The 22,721-nt window shown below is 42.2% G+C and overlaps 1 protein-coding gene across 1 annotated transcript; it reads left to right on the top strand.

Annotated features, from left to right (window-relative positions):
- Positions 1-295: 295 nt before the first annotated feature.
- LOC106853981 (transmembrane 4 L6 family member 1-like) lies at positions 296-17,808 on the top strand. The gene is made up of 6 exons (XM_014877570.2): positions 296-405; positions 5,150-5,329; positions 8,802-8,867; positions 14,268-14,413; positions 15,175-15,361; positions 15,854-17,808. The coding sequence occupies exons 2-6, from the start codon at positions 5,159-5,161 to the stop codon at positions 15,872-15,874; spliced, it is 591 nt and encodes a 196-aa protein (XP_014733056.1). The 5' UTR covers positions 296-405; positions 5,150-5,158; the 3' UTR covers positions 15,875-17,808.
- The last annotated feature ends 4,913 nt before the right edge of the window (positions 17,809-22,721 follow it).

The following is a 22,721-nucleotide window of genomic DNA, read 5'->3' as shown; positions in this document are numbered from 1 at the left end:
TCACCTCGTGCTCCAACAACATTTTCTGCCAGGTACTCATTGTTCCCCTGCCATCTCCTGCCTTTCCTCTTCTGCCAAACTCCACACAGTTGAAATGGTAACAGCTGTAAAAAAGTCTCTGCTGCTCCGATCCACGTGTCCCGGGGGCTGGGGCATTGACCATTGGAACACTGCCTTAAAATAATCAATAACCGCGGGTGACACGCCAGCCTCACACTGGCCAACCAGGGATAACTTGGGGTATTTCCTCATTCTCAGGGAGAAACAGCTATTTGTTTAATAGAGGCCGTCGCCCAAAAACCTCGCTGTGCCTCGCTCAGACGGCCACGCTCCAGGAGAGAGGAGCTGCAAAGCCTGAAGCCGGCTGTGGGGAACTCTGGAGGCCATCTTAGCCCTGCTTAGAAGGTAAGCAAAAGTATTTTCATGCTTACTGTAGCATTATAGAGCAAAACTTTCTAAAAACCTCACTAAAAATTAGAAGCTTGCTTTAGCCACCTTGCTTAACGAAGCTGTAGAATGTGCTTTTGTTTGGTTAATTAAGAAAGTGGTTTAAGTGCTTCTGGCAAACCGGAGTGTTTTCCTAAGCTGTAATAACACATGCAGATCCTCTGATGTGCGCAGGTGGCAAGGCGGCATTGATTTTGGTGGTAGAGGCTCTCACTAGGTCTGGTGATTGTTGTTTAGGTTAAGTTCTCCCTGCAGTTTGAAGTGGTATTGAGATAGGTCAGAGAGAATGGGCTGGAACCCCCAGTTCTTCCAGACAAAGCAGCGTCATGGTGCTTTGTGCCGTACAAGAATTGGGCCCTCCAGCGATGTACGAAAGATGCAGAAGAGAATTTATAGCTCGGCTACAAGGGTCAGCTTTTGTAGAAGGACGTTAGGCTGTGCCTGTGCTTGTTGGCTTCTTTCTGGGGATGGGAAGTAGCTGAGGTTGGGCAAACAAATGGAAAAGCTAAAGCTGAAATTAGATGGGAAAGCAGGTAGGCAAGAGTCAGTTAAAAAAAATAACCTAGACATTGGTTATTTGAAAGACAGGTGAAATATCCAGCATTCTTTCCATTTTCTTCCATTCTTGTTCCCCACTTCATCTTTCATTTGCACATTGTTGGTCTGTTTAGATTTTTATCTGTTTGAGCCAAGGTTTTTCCCAAATGCTTGCAAAATGCTTTGCCAAATATTGAGCACCGTGTAAACAACAGGTAATGACCATAAAGACAGTAGTATATCTGTTAAAAATGATCCCATCTAGAATAGTTCAATGCCTGATAGCTTATTTTAAAGATGGATTATAAAGCTCAATATGACTGCAAAGTTCTCAGAAGAAAAGGCATATAAACGCAGTGTTCTTGTTGAGCTCACAGCAGCAGAGAATGATGCAATTTTTTTGCTATAGAAATGCAAACTCAGAAGTCTCTCTGGAAGCCACAGCTGCTTCACAGCAATATATGGCACCCTATAAAGTCTTTCTGTTTTCCCTCTCAGTTGAAGACGTTTGAGGACATCTCACCTGTTATCTTACCTTATCTCTTCACTGTCTTCATTCTGTCACCAAAGTCTGTTTTAGCCTGTCTTTAGCTTTCTCAAATGGCTTCAAGCTATCGTTCACCTGGGCCTTTTTTCTTGCTTGAGAATCCAACCCTGATTGATTTCTGTGTTCCCAGTTTGCTTAATACCTTCTCCACACCAATCTTTGTCATAAAACTTTCTGAATTAGCCAATGCACATGAGTAAATTGAGGGACATTTCACTGCTGACTGCCACAGTTATTACAGAAATTGTTTGCACATAACAAGCAAAGGCATCTGCATGTGCATGTCCACATCTTTTCCTTTTTCTTGTATTTCCTAACCTATTCACAGGCAAGCAAAGCCCTTTTTGTCATAAACTGACAGTTCTCTCTGAGGACAGAAATAGACAGCTTGATATTTTGTATTTTCACATACATTTTATATTTTTATGAATTTGAAAGCCTTGAGCTGGATGATAAAACATCACGAAGAAGTTGTGATCAGTTTGTGCCATAAAATTGAAGGTAGTATGTAAATTCAATAATCTCTGACCCAGTAGTCTGAAATTTCCAAATTGACATGGAGATTTATCTGTGGATCCACTTTTGTACTGATCAGGCTTTTCCCTCTGGCTGTAGATCACAGCAGTGATCTACAGGGTGCAGTGTGAGCTGAGGCTGTAGACTTTGGTGAAGAAGGGTCTAATAACAGCCTACAAAAAACTGGGAAGTGACAGAGGCAATGGAGTGGTGTGAGAGGATTTAATAAGGAGCAACAGTCCTGTTTGCAGCTTTGGAGATTCAGATTGGACATGAGAAAAGACTTTTTCATCAAGAGATTGGGTCAACCCTGCAACAGGTCACCCAGAGAGGAGGTGGTGGCTCCGTCCTTGGGGTGTTTAAAGCTGAGCTACAGAAAGCCATGTCTGACACAGTGACCTAGTGTTGGTGGCAGTGTCCTGCTTCAGGAGGAGGTCAGACTGGACACCTGCAGAGACCTCTCTCTACCAGTGCTTCATTTATATTGATTCTCTGATTCAAGAAAAAAACAAACCTGAATGCTATGAACTACTAAGCTACTGTATGCTATGACAGATCTCTGAAAATGAGATGGGATGGCTTTTTGACCTGCCCTTAGAAAAGAGACACAGAATTAGACAGATTGCATCTTTGAGATATTTTAGGGTGGCTGACAAACAGGCCCGTAATCCACAATCTTATCTACCCTTATGTGCAGAATAAGCAGGTCACAGTAAACAATAATAAATATTTCTCCAATTCTTGATGAGGGTGTATTTTTGACTGAAATAGAGGAAATGCAGCTGGTAGGCGCCCTGGGGAGGCTTTCCTGCTTGTCCCAGTGCCAAGGCAAGGTTGAATATCCACATGGTATGCTTGGTAGCTGTAGTGGGTCTAGTGCTGGCCAAATGCTAGCACACCCACTAGAATTATTTACTAATTTTCTGCTGCAATATAAGGATTAGGAGAAGAGCAAGGCAGGCTAAAAGGGTATAAAGAAAATTTTAATAACAGAATTAAAAGAAAAAATAAGAAGAAAATCACAATAAACCTTCAGAACACTTCTCCTCCCCCCACACCCTCTTTTCTTTCCCACTACAACGTAAAGAGACAAAACCTGGGACTTTCAGTCAGTTTACCACCTCTAAAATAGTCTTTCTTCAGTTCACTTAGGGAGAGAAGTCTCTCTTGCCATGCCATGGAGACTTCTCCACAAGAAACAGTTCTTTCTTGGCTTCAATGTCACAGCAATTCAGCCGCCCAGGGAAGGAAAATGTTTGCAGTGTGAAAGTCCCTCTCATGCTCTTCAGCTTTCCCACAGCTGCTTTCATGGGCCACGTCAACTTATTGGGGTGCTATTTTAAGGATGAGCTGTTCTAGCATAAAAATAGAAGTTCTCTTCATCCATCCCTGGGAACAGAGGTTTTCTTCTTCTGTTTCTGGGGCAAGGTTTCTCATCTCTCTCATCTCTCTCATCTCTCTCATCTCTCTCATCTCTCTCTGTTCAAGTTTCTCTTTGGATTACAGCTACTGCAACATCTGCTTATTTCAACACTGATGCTTCTGCTCACAGCTGTAGTTAGTTTCCCTTAAATGCATTCCATGAATTACAGGGAAAAAACAAAGTCTGATATAACAAATATGTATCTTCACTATAGCCTCACAAAAGAATTTCAGCCCAAGAGTAAAGCATCTCCTCAATCCCCTCCCATCTAGAATTTGACTCCTTCTTCACTGATCTCAGTGTCCCATGTTGTTTTCTCTACGTGTCTTCACCCTTTCCTTTTCCTGATTCAGGAGAGAATTGGTGTTCCTAGGTTCATTTGTTCTCAAGCTTTATCAGTTGAAACAGTTTTTATAGATTTCTGCAGTGCTGAAAGGTTGATCTCATCCAGGCTCTGTGTCAGAGAAATCACTCGCCATGCCTCTCGCTGCTGGTCACTTGGTCTCAGCTGACACTGTGTGAGCTGTGCCAGCTGCCAGCTCCACTCAGCGCTTTTTGCCATGAGGAGCACCGAAAACAAGAAAAGCTGACACTGTTTTTGTCCTTCTGTCTGCAGCATGGCTGGCTAAAAGCGGCCAAACAAACGAAGTTCATTGCAAGCCATGCTGAGATAGCCACAGCTGCACGCCTCTGTCGTGGTAGCACCAATTTTGGCCACGCAGTCCCGGCCATGTGGTCACTCCCGGTCCAGGTGGCAGTGGCTATGTGGCCACTCCTGGCTCCAGCCACTCCTGCCCTCTTGGCCCGCCCAGCACTGACCACGAGGCCACTCCTGGCCCTGGTCTCCACTGCAGAGTCGCTCCTGGCACCAGTATAGCCTCTGCTGGCATGGCCTGGTGGCACTGCTGAGAAAAGGACTGGTGGGGTCCCTGGTGAAGGGCTCAGCAGCCCGCTCATCACTCCTCGGGGCCAACTTGGCCATGCAGGGCCAGCCCTGAAAGTCACTTGTTTGAAGGCTGGAAGCCAAGAGAGCCTTTCCCGGGCTTTGTTAGTTTTTAAATGTGTTTTTCCACAGAGGCATGTTCAACTCTTTTAAGTGCTTTAACCAGCTTTCAGTCTTCAAACCTAGCCAGCTGATTGGCTCTGCCAGATCTCCACAGGGAATCACTCCCCTAGCTGAAAACCAGATGTCATTAAACCATGACAGAAGCCATTCCCTGCTCTTCTAGACCTTCTGTGCAAGAGAATTCAAATCAGCTTCCTAAGACAGTGATCCCAGAACACCCAGTGCATCCACTTCCCTGTCCACTCAAGGCCTTAACCCTGACTACCAGCCAGGGTATCTGTTTGTGGGGTCATGGTTTTGTTATTGATATTCCTAATGGACAGACAAATGTCCATTAACAACTAAAATGAAACTCTCCGATAATTTCCTACCAACACAGGTTGAGTCCTACAATTTTAAATATATTCAATTAAGCATCCTAGCTTTGAATAATTCAATTTTAAATAAATTGTCTGAAGGGGAAGGGTCTGTAGAACAGGATTATCTGTGTAAGTCTTACCTGGAACATTTCTTTCTACAAAATTGATTCTTCTTTCATTAAAGAATAAAACTGCTGAAATCTGGCGCTCCCTGCACTGCAGTAACCCACACCTCCTGTATCTTTCCTGAGCAGAGAGCTGCCATGTGCACAGGGAAGTGCTCGAAGTGCATTGGGATCACCCTCTTCCCACTGGCAGTATGTGCCATTGTCTCCAACATCCTCCTGTACTTCCCCAATGGACAAGTACTGCAGCTCAGCGAGATCACTGATTTGGTCTGGTTTTTCCATGGCATTCTGGGAGCTGGCATACTGGTAAGAGATGAGTGTGTCTTGTGAGTTTTGTTCTGTTTTGTTTTAAATTTGGGGCCAAGAAAACCTCCATTTAAAAAAAAAGGTCATAAAAATGTGTTTTGCATAAACATGTGAACAGCTTAAATGAGAAGTTGGGTATGAAACTGAGAAAATGCATTTAAGGCAAAAAAAGTGCCTAGTCAAAGAAATACAAAACATTCCTGAAATAAATATCTGGACTCCAAGTTAGGAAGAAGCACTAGGCCTGACTGCTCACTGTGGAGAAGAGTTACACAAGTGTTCATCCTCCAAAACTTAAAGCAAAGCTGAGGTCCTAAGCTCAGCTGGAAGTGGTGAGTTTTCACTACTGTCTGCACCCCCATGTTACTCCTCCAACTGATTTTATGTACACACATTTGGGAAAAACTGAAACATGTTTCAGCAGGTGTTAGTTTGAGACCCAGCTAACACTTTACAAATGTGGAGTTGCAAATGGCTTAATAAGCTGAATGCCTCCTGTTCCCACACTCCCACTCACCTTCTTTTGGGTTGGATCTGGTTTGAATGCGCTCTTCTATAACTAGTTCTGCATTCTGGGTCTCAGGAAAGATCACTTTTATGTGAATATCCGTGGCTAGAAGGGAACATGTTAGGGTCTACTTATCTTTCCAGTTCATCAGACAGCCTGCTCCCTTTGTGCTCTTTCAATTATCTACCCAAGTGCAGTTAAAAAGCTGAGCAAGTAACATATATGATCATTACTGGGCAGATGGCAAACTGGCACAGAGCTGGCCAAAAACTAAAAGAATGTTTAAGAAAAATTAACTTAGAAAAAAGTAAATCTCATTCACAGTCTGACTATGATGCAGCTGCCACTTAAGCCTATGGAAAGCCTGCATGAATCTGCTTCATACTCATAATTCCCAAAGCAGAAACATGGTATAAGATCATTCAATAAACTGTTCTCCACCAGCAGCTTGTCTGCTTCTTCCTGTGGCTACCACTTGGGCTTATTACTCATGCTGTGCTTGAACATAAGCATGAGCTTGTAGAAGGAGGAAGCAGAACTACATGAGAGACCTTGTGGAAAATTCGGATCACTGCAAGCCCAGGAGTCATTGGCGTTCAATGAAAGGAAAGGCAGGTGTTAGACGTGAGAGCATCATCAGCTCGTTGAAAACGTGCCTTCTTTTAAGGCTTCCACACAGAGTTGCCTGTGGCCAGCACCACATACATCAAAAATGAGAACAGCTAGTCAGAGGAAAGGAAAAATTTGCATTGACCTTCAAAACATGGCATTAGGAGTAATTATTGATCCATAAACAATGCTGTTGAGTGTACACGTTTTCCAGAAAACAGCATGAGAAATGCCCACAGGGTAAGGGGAAAGAAAGCATTATCATCAGCTGCATCTTCCAGGTGCTGGAAGCATGAGAAAATGAAGATTGGCTTCTTGGTGTCCTAAGGAGTTAAAACAAGGAACAGGATGTCTCACGACTGGAGTCTGGTCCATATCCTGACACTATAGTGAGGAAAGATGAAGCTGCAATACATTCCTCCATGCACCTGGCTTCCTCCCAAAGGAAACTGAGGCAAGTCATGCCAACAGGTTGCTTGATCTTGGAGAATCTCCCCAACAACTAGGACACAGCCTCCAGAATCAAGACTGTGGGAGAAATTTCAGAACAGCTTGGCTTAGCTCTGTGGGCCAGTAAACCTCCTTCCACCTGGGAATTTAATCTATAGGCTGATACATAGATCATCAGCACGCTCTTTGGCTGAGTAGCAAGCTCCACCCTTTCCTCCTCCTCTGCTGAATCTCAATAGAAATTATAAGACATGAAAACCTCTCAATTTCCTTATTTCAAATATTCAGGATGCAAAGAGAGTAAGACTGGCTCTATGTGTCATAGTAATATCTTTCCTCATGGAACACAAGGAAATGCCTGACTGAGCCATGGCTCACACGCAGCTCTTGTTTTACTGACAGCAGCCAAACCCAGCAAATTCTCATTCCCATGTCAAAAGGCAGGTATTTATAATCAGGCACTGCATAAAAAGAAAGCTGCCAAGCAAACCCTTCATCCTGAGCCAGGCTATAGATGGCACAAAAGTGTTTGCCGGTTAGATTGGAAACCTCGAAAGAAAAATTACAGCCCTGAAGGAAAAGGAGTGTTGGTTTGATGGGCAGAGGTATTAACTCTTCTTCTAAGTGCTAGATAGTTGAACACTGGGGCTGAGGCTGCCTTGGGGACGATTTGTGATTATCTAAGGGCAGATTTCTTTGCAGGAAGAGGAGCACCTTTTTAACCTCAATGCTCTACTTCTGCAGGCTTCCAGATGTGGTCCAGCCACCACTGCAGGTGCTGTAGGTTGCCTCTGGGGTGTGCATAAAAGGCAGCAGAGAATAAATCCTTTGAAAAATATTTAGGAGCCTACAAAGCTAAGCAAGTTTCATAACACTGTCCCACACTGTTCAACAGAGATATTCACACTACGCACATAAATTCTGTGGGCTTTGTTCATCATGGTCATTATGCTCTTCCTGTCCTTCTTGAGAAGAAATCTTGCCAGCATCTAATCAGGCCATTTTTACAGTTTTTACCTTTTTTTTTTTTTTATTGATTGGTTGATTAATTGACTGATTGATTTGGGTTCTCCTCCTTTTATTAACTTTATGGTAACCATTTCCTACTTTCTTAAATACTTCTTTACTTGTTCTGCTCTTTGAGATGCTTTAACCAGCACTAGTGTGTGGAGACAAGGCAGTGGGAGTGTGCTGGCTGCACAGCCAGACCCACAAAAGCTTTCTTGCCCTCTGGCTACCAAACTAAAGGCAACTTTTCCTAACTCCAGAGTGTCTGTAAGGCAGCATTATATCCCGAATCACAGATAGTTACTGACTGTATTGCATTGGTCCAGCTCCACTTGATAATTACCACAGAAAAAATTGACATGAACTGGAAGTTCCTGATTGACTGAAGTCAATCTTGTAGGTTTTCCAGAAGTTTAGCACAAAAAAACCCCAAAAAATAAACCCAAAACCAAGGTCAGATCCATTTCAAGGAGATCAAGACTGATTTCCTAATAATAATCCAGAGCAGAATGGTCAGGAGGTTTAAACTGACATAATTTTTAGTATAGCTATGCCTCTTTTCTGGGCAGAAATTTCATTTTCTCAAAACTGACACATCTTTTCCAAACAAAAAAACCTGAACAATACTGTGCTGCACCTTTTTATACCCTGAAGAAAGCAGTACAGCTTCAGCAATCAGAATTAATGTACCAGCAATTTGCCAGACAGTTCTAGCTGTAATCCCACACTAATTTCTGAGTAACTCTTCAGCAGCACCAACATCGAAGCAGGTGTAACTTCCAGAGAAGAGTCAGAAGGAGACTTATATTTAAAGAACATAATGCTCAAGCTCTTAGAATTTGAAAACCACCCCAGCAGAAGTGCAGCACACCAATTCAGCCTGTGCTTTTCTTACAGGTTATTTTGCCGGCATTCATGATGCTGGGAGCAGGTGGAGCAGGATGTTGTGCTAACAGATGTGGGGTAAGTGGATATTTATGTGTTGAAATGGCACTACAGAATTTGTGCAATAGCTCTTCAAATGGCTGCTCAGCAGGTGCAAATGTGCAGTGACAAACCATCACACCACTGTCAGCAGCCATGTCAGGGAAACGTAGAAGAGGAGCTTGATCTACAGCGTCCCTGGGCTGGGGCTGAGAGCTCAGTTAGCCAACAGGAACGTTATGATGCTGCAGCTGCTGATATGAGGGAAATCAGCCAGGGACAGTGCTGGAGCCCTTAGACACAATGCTGAGGGCAAAGGGGACTACAGCACATAAAGTAAAATGTGGCTCCAGCTTTCCCTGTTCAAGGCAATCCTAAAGACTGAGACAGCTGCCTGTTCCTCCTGCTTCCACAGAGTCCTGTTTCCTCCATACCCTTCCGTGGCAATCTGCTTTTCCACAGGTTCATCCCTGCTTTTCTCTGTAGGGACACACAGGTCCCCTATTTGCAGATCCATGCCAAAAGCATGAGCTGCTGCATCTGGCACCAAGGAGCCAGCACTGCTTCCTGCAGTTCTGACCAGGAGCTCACATGTGCCCAAATGTTATGCATGTGAAATGTGAAAACACAGTTTAGGCTCTCTGACATCTAAAGAAAGGCTAGAGAGATTTTCTTCCTTGATAATTAAGAATATTATAAAGCAATGTTATAAAGGCATTCATCCTCAAACCCTGGGCAGAGACTTCTGTGTGACTATCACTATTGGCAAGAATAAATTGACTTGGAAATTTTTTTGAGTCTGCATCCTTCCCAGAAGCAGCCTGGAATGAGAGATTCCATGCAATAAAGCATGTCTCTTCTGTACTCTTCAATTAATATTTAGTCTGGTCCATGAGAAAACCTTTGCCTCTTTAAAACATTTACTTAAATAAATTCATTATTCATAATACCAAAATAGCATTCTTTATTAGGATGTCAGCAAGCACATCCCAAAGGACATGCTATTACATTGATTCTACCAAATGTCACATGCACAGACAGGATGCTAACACTGGCCAAGCAGCCAGTTGCAGAGCTGGGGTGAGATCCTAGGCACCCTGCAAACAGTGCCTGAGCCAGCTGCTTTCCTTAATTTTGAGTGACATAGAAAGCAGTGATGAAAGACAGCCACTGTAATGTTTCCTGCACTCACTGAATCTGGTAAGTCACAAGGGGAAACCCAGCTGAATTGGGCTGAGGTCACAAAACATCTCAGGTGTCTCTTCTCCATCCTTCTTCCCAGCCATAAATATTACAGAGCTAAGAGTCAAACTTCCCCAGGCTGGCTGGGTTCACCCCCCAGCCCAACACAGGCAGTAGCACAGTGTCATCCAGCAGCCCACATCCACAGACCCACCACAATCCTCTGTTCTCCTCCTCCTCTTTCACTGTCTGAGCCGTTCCTAGCAGCAGTGCATCAATGCCAGATACCCTGTCTGCATCCCAAGATATCCCAGATACCCTTCCCATCACTGATTGGTTACCTACAAGCTGTTTCTCCTCTTCTTTATTTGCTGTTATGGAGGAATAAGATAAATGTTAAGAAAGTAAATTGATTATGCATATGGTATGTGGTATTTTGTAGAATCAGGAAAATCACAGAATCATTAAGGTTGGAAAAAACTCCAAGTCCATCAAGTCCAACCTTCAAATGAATACCACCATGCCCACTAAACCATATGAGGAAGTGGCTGATGGCCAAGTGATGAAGCTACTCAAACCAAACTGGAAAATAGGCTCAGTGAGGACAGTCTATCTATGAAAATGCTGTCTTTTTGAACACACACCCCTCTGGAGTCATACACTCTGTCAGGTAGACAGGGTGAAGCCCTACCCCCTATGTTTTAAACAGACTGTGGCTCAAAGTAGGGATGAGATGGGGACACGAACCAAGAGTGAGTGGCTGCAAACAACATTCAAAACAAGTTTACCCTGCACAGCTCCTGGGGAAGTGTGTTTTCCAAACATTCAAAAACAGTGAGTGAGTGTTACAGGGAGATCTGAAAGCTGATGATCTGATTTTTCAAGGGAAGAAACCTCAGGCAAAATTTGATTTGTGGAGAGTGGAAGAAAATGCACAGACATCCACAAGCAGGGGTACTCAGATGTCCTGACTACAAGGGCTGTATATGCAAGAGAGGGTATGGTGTGAGGCCCTGGAGAGCAGAGGACTCCTGAGATTGGTTCAAACTTTCACAATATCAGCAACCTCCCCAAGTGCCAGAGCTCCTTGGGAGGTGGGTCTGGATGGATGTGCTAAGGGGTCCCCAGCTACTTCCACCTACTGGCAGAGAAATAGCCCTCATGGAACTATTCAGGAGCCTCTGTAATCCAAAGGCTAGTTTGGGCACCTTTCTTCTTTGGAGAGCTTAGGTATAAAATGATAACTTGCACTGAATACTCAGAATTGCTTGTCACAGTAAAGAAAAACAAAAAACAACATTAAACATTATTACTGATCAGAATTACTGTTCAATCAAAATGTAACATTTTCCTCAAGGCAGGGACTGTTCTATTTTATTTTGTGCAATTCCTGGTTTAATGGTTTCAGACTTCATCAAAGCCTTTACACACTGCCAAAGTACCTTCAACAGTAATAAAAATTACTATGTTTCTCATTCACTTTGGTGAGCTTTCCAGTTCTCGGTGATTACATGCTACAGTAAGTTTTTTCATTAATCAGCTTTAAATTACTGCTTACAAACATACATCAATGGCTTCTTGTCCTTGCACTATGGAGTAATGAATTTGGAAAGTAATAGATTTATAAGGCTTTAGTGTCTTGCAGCTTAACACGTACACATCTGAAATAATCCACTGCACTGACATGATGAGAAAAAAGGCCCACCCAAAATACAGCTTTTCCCATTGCATCAGCAAACATATACTCCAGTATTTAAGTCTTCCTTAAGAGTTACTAGTAGAACAAGAATAGCCACAGCAACTTTCCAGACAACAGACCTAAGCAAAGACATCCAGATAAGCAGACAGAATAACAATTCAATCAAAAAAACCCCAAAATTAAAAAACCACTTCCAGACAAAGAAACAGAGAAGAAATAAATGTGTATGGAACAAGAACCAGGGTAAAAAAGAGCAACACAAGCTGGGACAGGAGGAACTTGGTAACTTCACCAAAGTAGCTGATGCAAACATTCAAATAATGATTTCTAAGAATCTTCATCAACTCATCAGGGACAATTGAATTGTGTGAAGGATAAAGGAGGGAAAATCAGAAAAAAAATATCAGCAAAACCTTTTCAGGAGTACAGAACAGGTCAACATAATGGGAAACAAATTTCAACACACTCAAGCATCCCAGCTTAGGCCTCCTGTTGCAATTAAGGACACAAATGAGGAAATGAAATATTTCAATGAGAAGTACAGCTAGGGAAAATGCTGAACGTTTGAGATGATGAAATGGTTAATAAAAGTCTTGGATTTTCAAAGATTACGAGGCAAACCTCCAGAAAAGTCTCCAGATCAGTAGACAAAATGGGGAAATGCCCCTGCATGTCTAGAAAATGCTGAGGAGAGCCAATCTAACAGCTGCAACAACTTCAGACTCCTCTTTCGGTGACAAGTCTCTGTCTAGATGATCTTGTACACAGTAAGGGAAATAGTTGGGATGAGGCTATTCATAGAGTCAACAGATTCCAAATGAGACAATCATGTGACAGAGCACAGTCATCACAGATGGCACTGACAAGTACTACTAGTACTAACTGCTATCACAAAACATTGTAACACCAAAAGATCATTTGACTTTTTCTTCATAATTATCTTTGAGATGCCCTGTACTGCTATGCTGTACTAAAATGAATTGTTAATATAATTAAGGTCCTTCAACCAAGAAGCAGAATGCACAGTTGAAGAAAATGAGAAAACAAGTGGGGAAAAGTGATTCAGAATAGGTAGGAGTTTTAAAGACAGTATCAGTCACTCACCTTCACCACAAGGCATGGTTGGTGATCTTATTATGAGAGACAATGCATCAGCTACAACCCAGACACTTCCAGGACGACTAAATTACCTACATTTTGCTGACAATGGAGCTCTGCTAAGAGGCAATTCAGCCAACATGCAGATAAAGACTAAAGAAAGAGTATCCAGCTTTGCAAGAAAAGACTGAGTTGTTAATCAGTTAGGATTAAATAAATCCCATGAGAAATCCCAGCAATTTTTAACTCAAGAATTACTTTAGAGTCAAAACAACACACAAAATTAACCAATTCACACACCAGCATCGTGCAAGGTACTACAGAAAGCAGTCGACTGGCAAGCTGGAAACTGCATTCTCCAGCTTGAATGTGTTCAGACAGGCTTTGTCAAAAAACTCCAACGTGAATGGTGGATATTTCCATTTGACTCTGTAGTGCAGTCATCTGTGGAACAACTGGGACTAGGAGAAGGTTTGTACCTGCCTTGTGGGCTGGTGAATTTCACCTGGTATTTGCTGGCAACAGGAAATTATCAGACTTGAGATATTTGGCTTCAAACCTGAGTCATGGATAAGAGTATTCTATAAGCGCTTCCTTGGTCATGCCACTGCCCTGAATTTAAGGCAGGTCTGCTGCCTTCTCCCTGCTCCGGGTCTTCTCCTGGATCTATCAGTCTGCTCCAGAGTTTCTTCCCTCACTTGGCAGAGTTGTGAACAGCCACAAGCAGTGATTCTTAACAAGACTATTGGGAAGCCAGTCCCAGATGCACTACTAGTAACATTCTCCTGCAATTTTTGTTTCTATAGACAAACAGCAACTGGATACATCCCATTCATTACTAGAAAACTACTCCTACTAGAATGGAGTAAAGGTAACATTTCTGTGGGAGTGGCTGGTGTAAAACATAAGTGCATTACATACAATTTGAAGTCACTTCTGGTTTGTTGCCACATGCAACACAATTAGATTTCTCAACAGGAGAAGTGGTAATCACATGTCATGATGTTGCAAAATGAAGGAAAGCAGCAAAAAGAGAGGCTCTTTTGCATTCCATCAATTAGCAAAAGCAATTAACATATCTTCTGTTGCTTTCATACCTGGTTGAGTATTTGCTTTTCTCTGTTGGTGCAAGGGCCAAGAAAGGTGAAGAGTTGGAAATGCCAAGGCACATGATACAGAACAGACCAATCCAGGACTGGCCTCATACTGGCTTTTGAAAGAAAACTCACCAGATTTTTCACAATTGATCGCTTAGGCATAAAACTCTGAGTAAGTTTTTTAACATCTAGGGCAGCTACAACAGTCAGAAAAAGCTATTTTTTATTCCCACAAATTTAATAGCAGTAGTATTTTCAGCACAAAGGAAGTGACAAGAAAGAGAATTCTTTCTCCTTCATTGTGAGCTCTCTATGCTACTCAAACCTCTGTGCACACAATGCTGAAGGTCTTTTCCCTTTTAGATGCTGCTGTCAGTGATCCTGTCTGTGCTGGGATTTGCAGGAGGAGCATATTGTGTGGTCATCTCTTCCTTGGGGCTGATTGGGGGTCCTCTGTGTGACACAGGTGATGGAGAATACCTCTATCCTTTCAGGAATGACACTCTAGAGTGAGTATGGCTGACAGGCTCCTCCAGTTTTGCTTTCCCTGATCCCTCCCCTATCTTTTTAAAGTGAACTTGGGTTCTTTTCCAAAATGAACTGATGGTTCACCCTGTGTCCACCTAAACTCACACTTCTCTGAGTAGCATGTTCCAGCTGGTCATCTCTTTGACCAAGGAATCATCCTTGTGCAAATTGACTGAGTTTCATATGCTGTGCTTGCCACAAACCCCTTGTGCAATTTGCACCATGCTTTCAAAACGCCTGTGAGCTGTGACTCCCACTGGAGTCAAAGGGAAATGTTTGCTTGCTGTGCCACATTAATCTGTTAAATTATCAAGAATTCAGCCAGCTCCACCCACTTCTGAAAAGCAAAGCAAAAATCTTCCTTAAAGTCAACCTTGACAATCATGCTCTTCAAACCAGAGCTAGAGATAATGAATGGACTGGGCTGAGATAACACAGAAGGAATGGAGAATGTGGAGACACATTTAAAACTATTATAGACCTTTCTCTTTAGTTATTAACATAATTTTGTCATATAACAAAGAGGAGATTCTTGTGCATGCAGCAAAGTACAGATGTGGCTCTCCTCCCTAATTATCAGCAAAGGAAATTCTGGGGAGGATCACCAGCTTTGAACAATTATAGCACCATCTAAGACTCACTTTGTGCAATCAAGTTGAGAAAATAAAATGCCAGAAAACACAGAAAGCATTCTCAAGTTTTTACTTTCTAATACCTTGCCATTTATTTTCCTCTATCACAGAGACAATTATTTGTTTAACCAGACAACATGGAGTATTTGCAAACAACCTGAAAACGTCATCCTTTGGAATATCGTCCTTTTCTCTATTCTCCTGGTCATTGGTGTGATTGAAGCTATTCTTTGTTTCATTCAAGTCATCAATGGACTCACTGGTTTCATATGTGGCACATGTATGAAGAGAAGAAAGGTTGGTATGCATTAAAAGGGTGCTTTACGTTCTTTCCATTTTTATTTTTCAGGTTCTGGTCATGGTACATGAGATGAGAGATGTGCACAGTCCCCGGACAAGCTCCTGTGGGCAGTACAGATATATTTGCACACTCTCTTTCTGTCTGTCACATTATAGTCAAGGAAAACCTGGTCCTCAGATTTTTCTAAACAGCAAACCAGTATGACATATTGACATACTCATTGCATGGTTCTGTTCCTATTTAAGAAGCCTTTTTGATAAAGTGAAATGACCCTCTCCAGCATTTGTGAGAGACAAAAAGTAGAGATATTTTAAATTGGACAAACATAGTAATATTGTTATTTTACAGAATGGAAGAAAACATCTTCCAAATTTCATTTATCACTATTGCTTCCTTTTCATCGTTTATTTTCATTGTACAAGATATTTGCAGTAAGTCAGATAACCCCTGGAATATTAATTAATCATCTTGCATTAATTGCCTTTCAGACAAATATTTCTGGAATGTGAATGACCTACAAGGAATGCCAAGACAAGCCCCGAACTGCCAATTCACATACAATAAGGATAGTGCACTGTACTGTTTTATTTATGGGGGACAACAAAAAAAAAATGTTCAGATGTTTCACAGGGCAAAATGATTTTTTTATGAAGAAGTCGGGGTGGAAAAGGGCTAGATCATTTCAGTCTGAGCCTCCACATTTTCATTTCTCTAAACATACCTGCTAAATCTCAGGTACTGGCAAAAACATTAATCTATCTGGCTCTTACTGCTGTACTTGTGTATAAAGCACAACAGTTCTCAGATAAAAGATCATCACCTGCCCTCTCATGTATGTGAGAAATGCAGCTGTTGTTAATGTATACATTTATCAGCTGCATGAAGCAGATGCTCTCTGGCTGATGTAAATAATGTCCCGTCCTCCCCAGATCCCACCGTGAGCTCACCTGTCTGTTCCTATTGATATTCGAGTGGGGCACTCACAGATTTGAATGAGGATGAGCAGAGAATATACCCAGCAGGCAATTGAAGAACATGGTTTTCAGCTCCTTTCTGCCACCCTGGAGCCAGATCCCCTTGCCAAAGCCCAGTGCACTTCTAAATCAGTTCTTCAGGAGCATCTGAGATTTGTGGCAGCCTTAGAGGAGCATTTGGGTCAACACAGACAGTAGGGTTTGCAGCAAGAGTTTAAATTGTCTGGTTCGACAAAAGGCTGAAGAACCTCACCACCAGTTTTGCCTTCATGCAACTGCCTAAGAATTTCACTAACTTCCACACAGGTCTGTAGGGCAATTCTAGAATAGAGCATACAGATCAAGGAATTAACTCACCAAAGATAAACAAAGATAAATGTAGTAATTATGTGCAGCTTAGTAATAAGTAGAAGATATAATCTGAAGGCAGCAGGTTGCATCAGCTTTAGTATTTTAGCAACAGTAATACCAACCAGGAGCTGCATAATTCCCCATCATCACTCAAGATCCAGCTCTTGAACTTGAGCTAATGTCCATGACTGGGAAATTCCAGAAAATTCATCATTTCAGTGACTTCCTCAAAGGTTAATTCTTGGACATGAACTGTCTTTCCTCTGTCAGCCAAACCGTGAAATAATCTTTACCCATCCTGAATGCATGTGGGCAGCTATGAAAACCTGAATATATTTAAAGCACTTGAAGTTTATTTTTCCTGATTTATGTTTTCTCAAAGTTGTCCATATTTCTGCACTGTAGCATGGGAGCAAGCTCTTTATTGCATATATACATGGCTGCTTGTGCTGTTCTCTAATGCAGCACGCAAAATGCTTCACATTCTCCTTTATATAAAATGGAGAAGAAAATGTCAGTTGCCTAGATGAGGAGCATATGCACCTTGGAACATGGTTTCACCCCTAGAAGCAGGAAATTGAACGTATAAAGCTTAAATGTCACTTCTTAAGACTTGTTGAAGTTGGCAATCCATCACAGGTGCATCCAAACCTGCCAGGTGGCTTAAAAAGCTCCTGTTCATTGCCAGCAATGAAGCATGGACAGTGCAACCACATACAGCAGACAGTAAACCAGGAAAGGAGTTAAAGGGACAGTGGGAAATAAGGATATTCACATGTAGTCAGATGGAAAAAGACTCCTTCATCAGCACAGGGGCTCTGTGAACTCTTCACAGTACCTAAATACCCACCCTCCCTCATCCCTTAGTTTTGACTCCCTGACTCTCACCTCTGGGGTAAAGCCTGTGCTTGGCCGTGCTAGAACCAGGAGAGGAAGAAATACCCACTGGCATACCTCCAGCACAGAAAAATAAGTGCACTGTGCTGCTGCCATTTGCTTGTTCCAGGCTCTCCTGCCCTGGAGATGTCTGTGTGCCCCTGGAAACACCCTCTGTCCTGCCAACTGTGTGACCACTGGCCTCACTGATATATGTAAATATTAAATATTGCTATTCTGAACTTATTTTCTGGCTTGATTTGTGTGGTCTAAAGGACTTGTGAGTTCCAACTACCTCCAATAGGAAGATAAACGGAATAACAGAGAAAGCAGAGTTAAATTGTCTGACTTGAATCACCATGAAGAAGTCTCTTCTAAGGTAGGCATCAAGATACAAAGGTCATGGGAAGAGGCAACCTTCCCCCTCCCCACACTGAAAGAGATGCCTAAGGCAAGTGGGAGGCATTGCCTTTCCGAGCAAGGTTTAGTTGTCCAGCATGGACAGGAACATCTATCCACCATGGACAGGAACATCTAGTGCCATTTGAAGTGCAGCAAAGAATCCACTCACAGATGTCCAGAGATCCAAGAGTCTTATCTGGAGCTAACAATGCAAAGGTATGGATGACCAAAGCAAACAGCTGTCTCTTGCAAACGCAAGGATGCTGAAAATGCATTTAGTGAAAATACATAAAGGTGACTAAAATTAGATGAAATTTGATCCACCAAATCACCTTTTACATGAGTCAAAGCCTGTCCTCTCAGAAGTGTCACCAGAGCCTTCTCCAGGAGCTGGCCAGCACATTGCAACAGGAGCAGCTTCTCACGCTGAGCAATGCAGGGAGACCTGCAAACCCAAGCTCTTTTGGTGGTCAAGGCTTCAAAAGAAAATGTCTACATAATATTAAATTTAATAAAAGCTTTGATTTAAACAGAGAGTTGCCTTGACTGAAGATATAGTGCTTCAGAATTAGGGTTACTACAGATTTTAAGTTATTGGTTTGGGTTTTTTTCCCAAAATGGAAAGAACTCTTTCAGGGACATTTCCTAGCAAAGGAAAAGAGTAATTTTGTCCTTGAAATGTTTTTTGTATTGTATACATGAAGAACTTAGTAAAACTAAGGAACTCATTCTTCTATAGCTAACTTTTCTCTGTATTCATCCATCCATCCATCCATCCATCCATCCATCCATCCATCCATCCATCCATCCATCCATCCATCTTTTCCATACCTTTCAACTTTAAATAATTCATAGTCAAAACTTACCCAGACATAAAGACAAAAATATTTGTGTAATTTTTATATTAATTCACTGTGCAATCACACTACATAGGCTGTGATTTAAGGACTTAAATATGCTGGGTTTGCATCAAATTATCCCTCTCTGTTCTGCATTTGAAACTCCTGCAGGAGATCAGCCACTTGCAATTAGGGCTAACTTGGGATAGGAATAAAAATTTAGACCAAGGATGTCATCTGAAAAATGTAAATTTTTGGAGACCAACAGCCCCACGTTTCTGCTGTCAGGATCAAGGACACAATCCAAATACCTGGGATGGACGCCACAGACTAGTTCATACCCTCTCATTTAAAGAGGAATTGTCAGTTCATTTTGATGCAAATGGCTTAGATGCCTCAGGCCCTGGCACTCAATGTTCTCAGTTTTTTTGGTTTGCAGAGCAAAGTAAACCAGTGAGAGGTTGATCCTTCAGAGTGCCATGGCCTCTGCTCTACTGTCCCTGTCCCAGTCCTGTGCCTCTGCTCCCAGGTGAACTCTTCTGTACAAACAGACTTTAGAAAATCCCAAAGGGAATTAAAAAAACCCAAAACCTTTCCAGACTCTCAGAGTGCTTTATTTAATCTCCTAAAGCGCACCATCTCTTCGGGCTTGTCCCTTTCCAGAGGAGTGACAGCTACCCTTCGGAAATGCCCTTCCCTGTAGGACCTCTCACCTGGAAGCACTCCTTTTGTCCTAAGCCCAAGGGCCACAGAGAAAACTCATCAGCAATAATGTAGCACATTTGACCCAGAAAGGCAGAGCAAAGGCATGGTCTTAGGCACAGAGGCCATGCTCTGTCCATCTTTATTTCTTCCTGTGGGGTCAGCTTCAAAGCTGGGTAGCTCACACTGTAAGTGCTCACTACAGGGCAGATCATCTCTACACAGAAATGCATAGAAAACTTCACTGGTACACAGCACTCCTCACTTTCTCTGTTCTTATCAACAACTCATGTCAGAGTCTGTTCCATCAAGGTCAACTAATAAGGTGTAAGAGTTAAGAGGTCAGATGAAGAATGGTTTGAGTTAGAAGGGACCTTTACAATCACCTAGTTCCAACGCCCTGGCACGGGCAGGCACACCTTCCACTAGATCAGGTTGCTCAGAGCCCTGTCCAACACAGCCTTGAGCACTTCCAGGGATGGGGCAGCCACAACTCCTCTAGGCAACCCATGCCAGTGCCTCAGCAGCCTCACAGTAAAGAATTTCTTCGTGATATCTAATCTAAACCTACCTTCTTTCAGTTTAAAGTCATTACTCTTTGTCCTATCACTACATGCCCTTGTAAAAAGTTGCTCCTCAGCTTTCTTGTATTCCCTTCAGGTACTGGAAAGAACTTGTATCTCCTAAGCTTAGAACCATTGGAGATACACTAGAATATCTTGGCTGCTGTTCCAGGAGGGAAAGGTGCTTCCAACAGGGACTGTAACCTCTGCTTGGCCAAGTGGACATCTCAGAGGTTTTACAGCATCTCAGGTGACACCAACTATCTCTATGGCATTCCAATCAAGCTCTGAAACATCTACTGGGTACAGTGGCACTGCTCTTAGAAGTAGCCCTGAGTTCATCAGTCTGAGACCTGTGCTCACTCTGTCCTGCCTCACAAGACTAGAAATAGGTCAGTCAATCACCTCCTAAAATTTCTCCCCATGGGAGCTTGAAGTGAGCAGCACAGGAGGTGGGACCCAAAGCTGCAGCACCCCATCATGAGCAGGGAATAAAGCCCACCTCAAAAATCTCTTCATTAGTGAGTTTTCTTTTTTTTTCCCCCTTAAAATAGATGCATTAGCTGAAAGTCATTTAATGGCCAGAGAGTATAGTAACAGATTCAGTGAGGAACTGGTCTTCTTGGTATAAACTTGTATTTTTACAATCCTTCTTCCTTGCACTGTATACCAGCAAAACCATTCCAGATTCAGATGAACTACCTTGCACATCCTCTTTCTCTAAGTCTCCTTCATCCCATCATGTAATGTTTTCACTTACATTGTGTCCTACCACATCTACCCTCCACCCCTCTGAGTCTTTAAATGAAGTTTCTCTGGAGAATTTTATGCCTGACAATTTTTGGGGTTTTTCCTAAGAGGTGAAAAAAAGCAGGGTCAGTCCAAACATTCTCTGCAGGTGTCAAAGAACAAATTCAAATCCTGCTTTGGGCATGTTGAATTTAGTTGTCCCTCACATGAAGGGTGCAAGGTCAGGGGTGTCCTCCCAGGACTGTCTGATTGCAGACCAGGCTGAGACCTGGCAGCATTCACCCTCAGCCACATGAAAGTTCAACCTGTTCCTGTTCCTGCCTATGCTGCAAAACATTTGCTAGTAGAAAAAAAATTTAGTATGTGTACACTATTTTAAAAGTTTGTGGAACACCCATTTTGAGCAAGGAAGGCAAACCAGAGAAACCAATGGTTCTACTGCCACTGGCAATGGAGCTGCAGTTTCTATGACCTTGTAGCAGGTTCATTTAAGGTGGAAGGGAGTGTTTCTAATTACCACCCCAAAAAATGTGCCTTCAAAATGTACAGTGTCCCTTTTTGTACTTAAATTAATTTTGTACTTAGAATAATAATTGTACTTTAAAAAATTTAAAAGTCATTACTCAGCGAAAATAGCATTTGATTATAAATATAAAGGAATATTTCTCCTAAGGTAGGTTAAGTAATCATCTGGTTATCAAGCTTTTTCATCTCTTTTAATTTTCACTTCTTTTTAAACACTAATTATAGAGTCTTCCCACCACACCACTGCATATCTTACCAAACCCTTTACTTCCCCTTGTAAGAAGAGATGTCACAGAAAACATAGAGTTCCTACACTTCTCCCCTTTTCTTCTCACAGCCATCATCTATGTGCCTGTGTGCTCTTACCATGTCCTGCTGACAGGATATGCTTAGCCTGTGCCACTGTCACTTCCATGCACAGCTACTCCTGTCTGTCTGCAGGAGCTGGCACACTGCAGAAAACCTTCCTAAAGATTTGGCCTGTCACTCAGAGTGCATCTGAGAAGAAGACATCTGAGATTTCCTGGTGGAAAGGAGCTACCCACTCCACAGATGAACAAAGGTATCCAGGAAAGCCATACATGTACCCTAAAATGGGCAGATTTTACTTAGAATTGGTTATAAAGAGCCATAAGTGGACAGATGGTAAAGACTGACAGAGCACCTAAAAAGATATCAGTGTGGCAACCCTACAGTAAATGTAACCAGCTTAATTCCATAATGCATATATGAGGTTTTTTTCCCAGAATTATTTCTGTTTAGAAAGAGCTTCACAAAGTTTAAAAGTCTGGATCATTCCTATAGTTTCACTGAAGAGTCCAAGACCACCTCACTTTCCTACCACTTTCCAATGATTGCTTTGAGTATCATCATGCAGCTCCTGTCATTGGTCAATGGTAAATATTTTTTTACTTTTTTTCTGAGGTTTATTTTGATCAGAGTTTAGTTTAGTCAACTTTAAACAGACAAATTCTTACCCCTATCTTTAGCCTTGTGCCTAGAACCCAGAGAAATATGGATTATCTTCATATCATTTCATATAGACAAAACATAACATTTCCCCTACTTTAAGCCAATCTGGTAATACCCCTCACATCAGTGGTCCATTATGCATATCAACAGTAATTCCTATGCTCTTAATCTTTGCTCCTCACAAAAATAAGATTGGATTTCTAGTAGAGAAGGGGAAAGGCTGCAGAATTGCCAGTGTTCTTCCAAAGACTGAGACTCTGCATCCAGCCCTCCAGACTTCTGGGTTTATTGCTCTGTTTCATACTGCTTCTTTTGTTGCAAAGTCCAGCAAATACTCAGCAGTTTCTTTACGAGGCACCACTATTTCCACTGATTTTTTCTGATTGTGTACTCGATCAAAGA

Source organism: Sturnus vulgaris, chromosome 2 (assembly GCF_052056855.1).
Source record: "Sturnus vulgaris isolate bStuVul1 chromosome 2, bStuVul1.hap1, whole genome shotgun sequence".
In the NCBI taxonomy this organism is placed as follows: domain Eukaryota; kingdom Metazoa; phylum Chordata; class Aves; order Passeriformes; family Sturnidae; genus Sturnus; species Sturnus vulgaris.
This window is presented reverse-complemented; position numbering and strand designations above follow the sequence as displayed.

Coding starts and splice junctions, on each gene's coding strand:
- LOC106853981 (XM_014877570.2), top strand. CDS start 5,159: ATGTGCACAGGGAAGTGCTCGAAGTGCATTGGGATCACCCTCTTCCCA. Junction 5,330..8,801: donor TTCTGGGAGCTGGCATACTG/GTAAGAGATGAG, acceptor CTTTTCTTACAG/GTTATTTTGCCGGCATTCAT. Junction 15,362..15,853: donor CATGTATGAAGAGAAGAAAG/GTTGGTATGCAT, acceptor ATTGCCTTTCAG/ACAAATATTTCTGGAATGTG.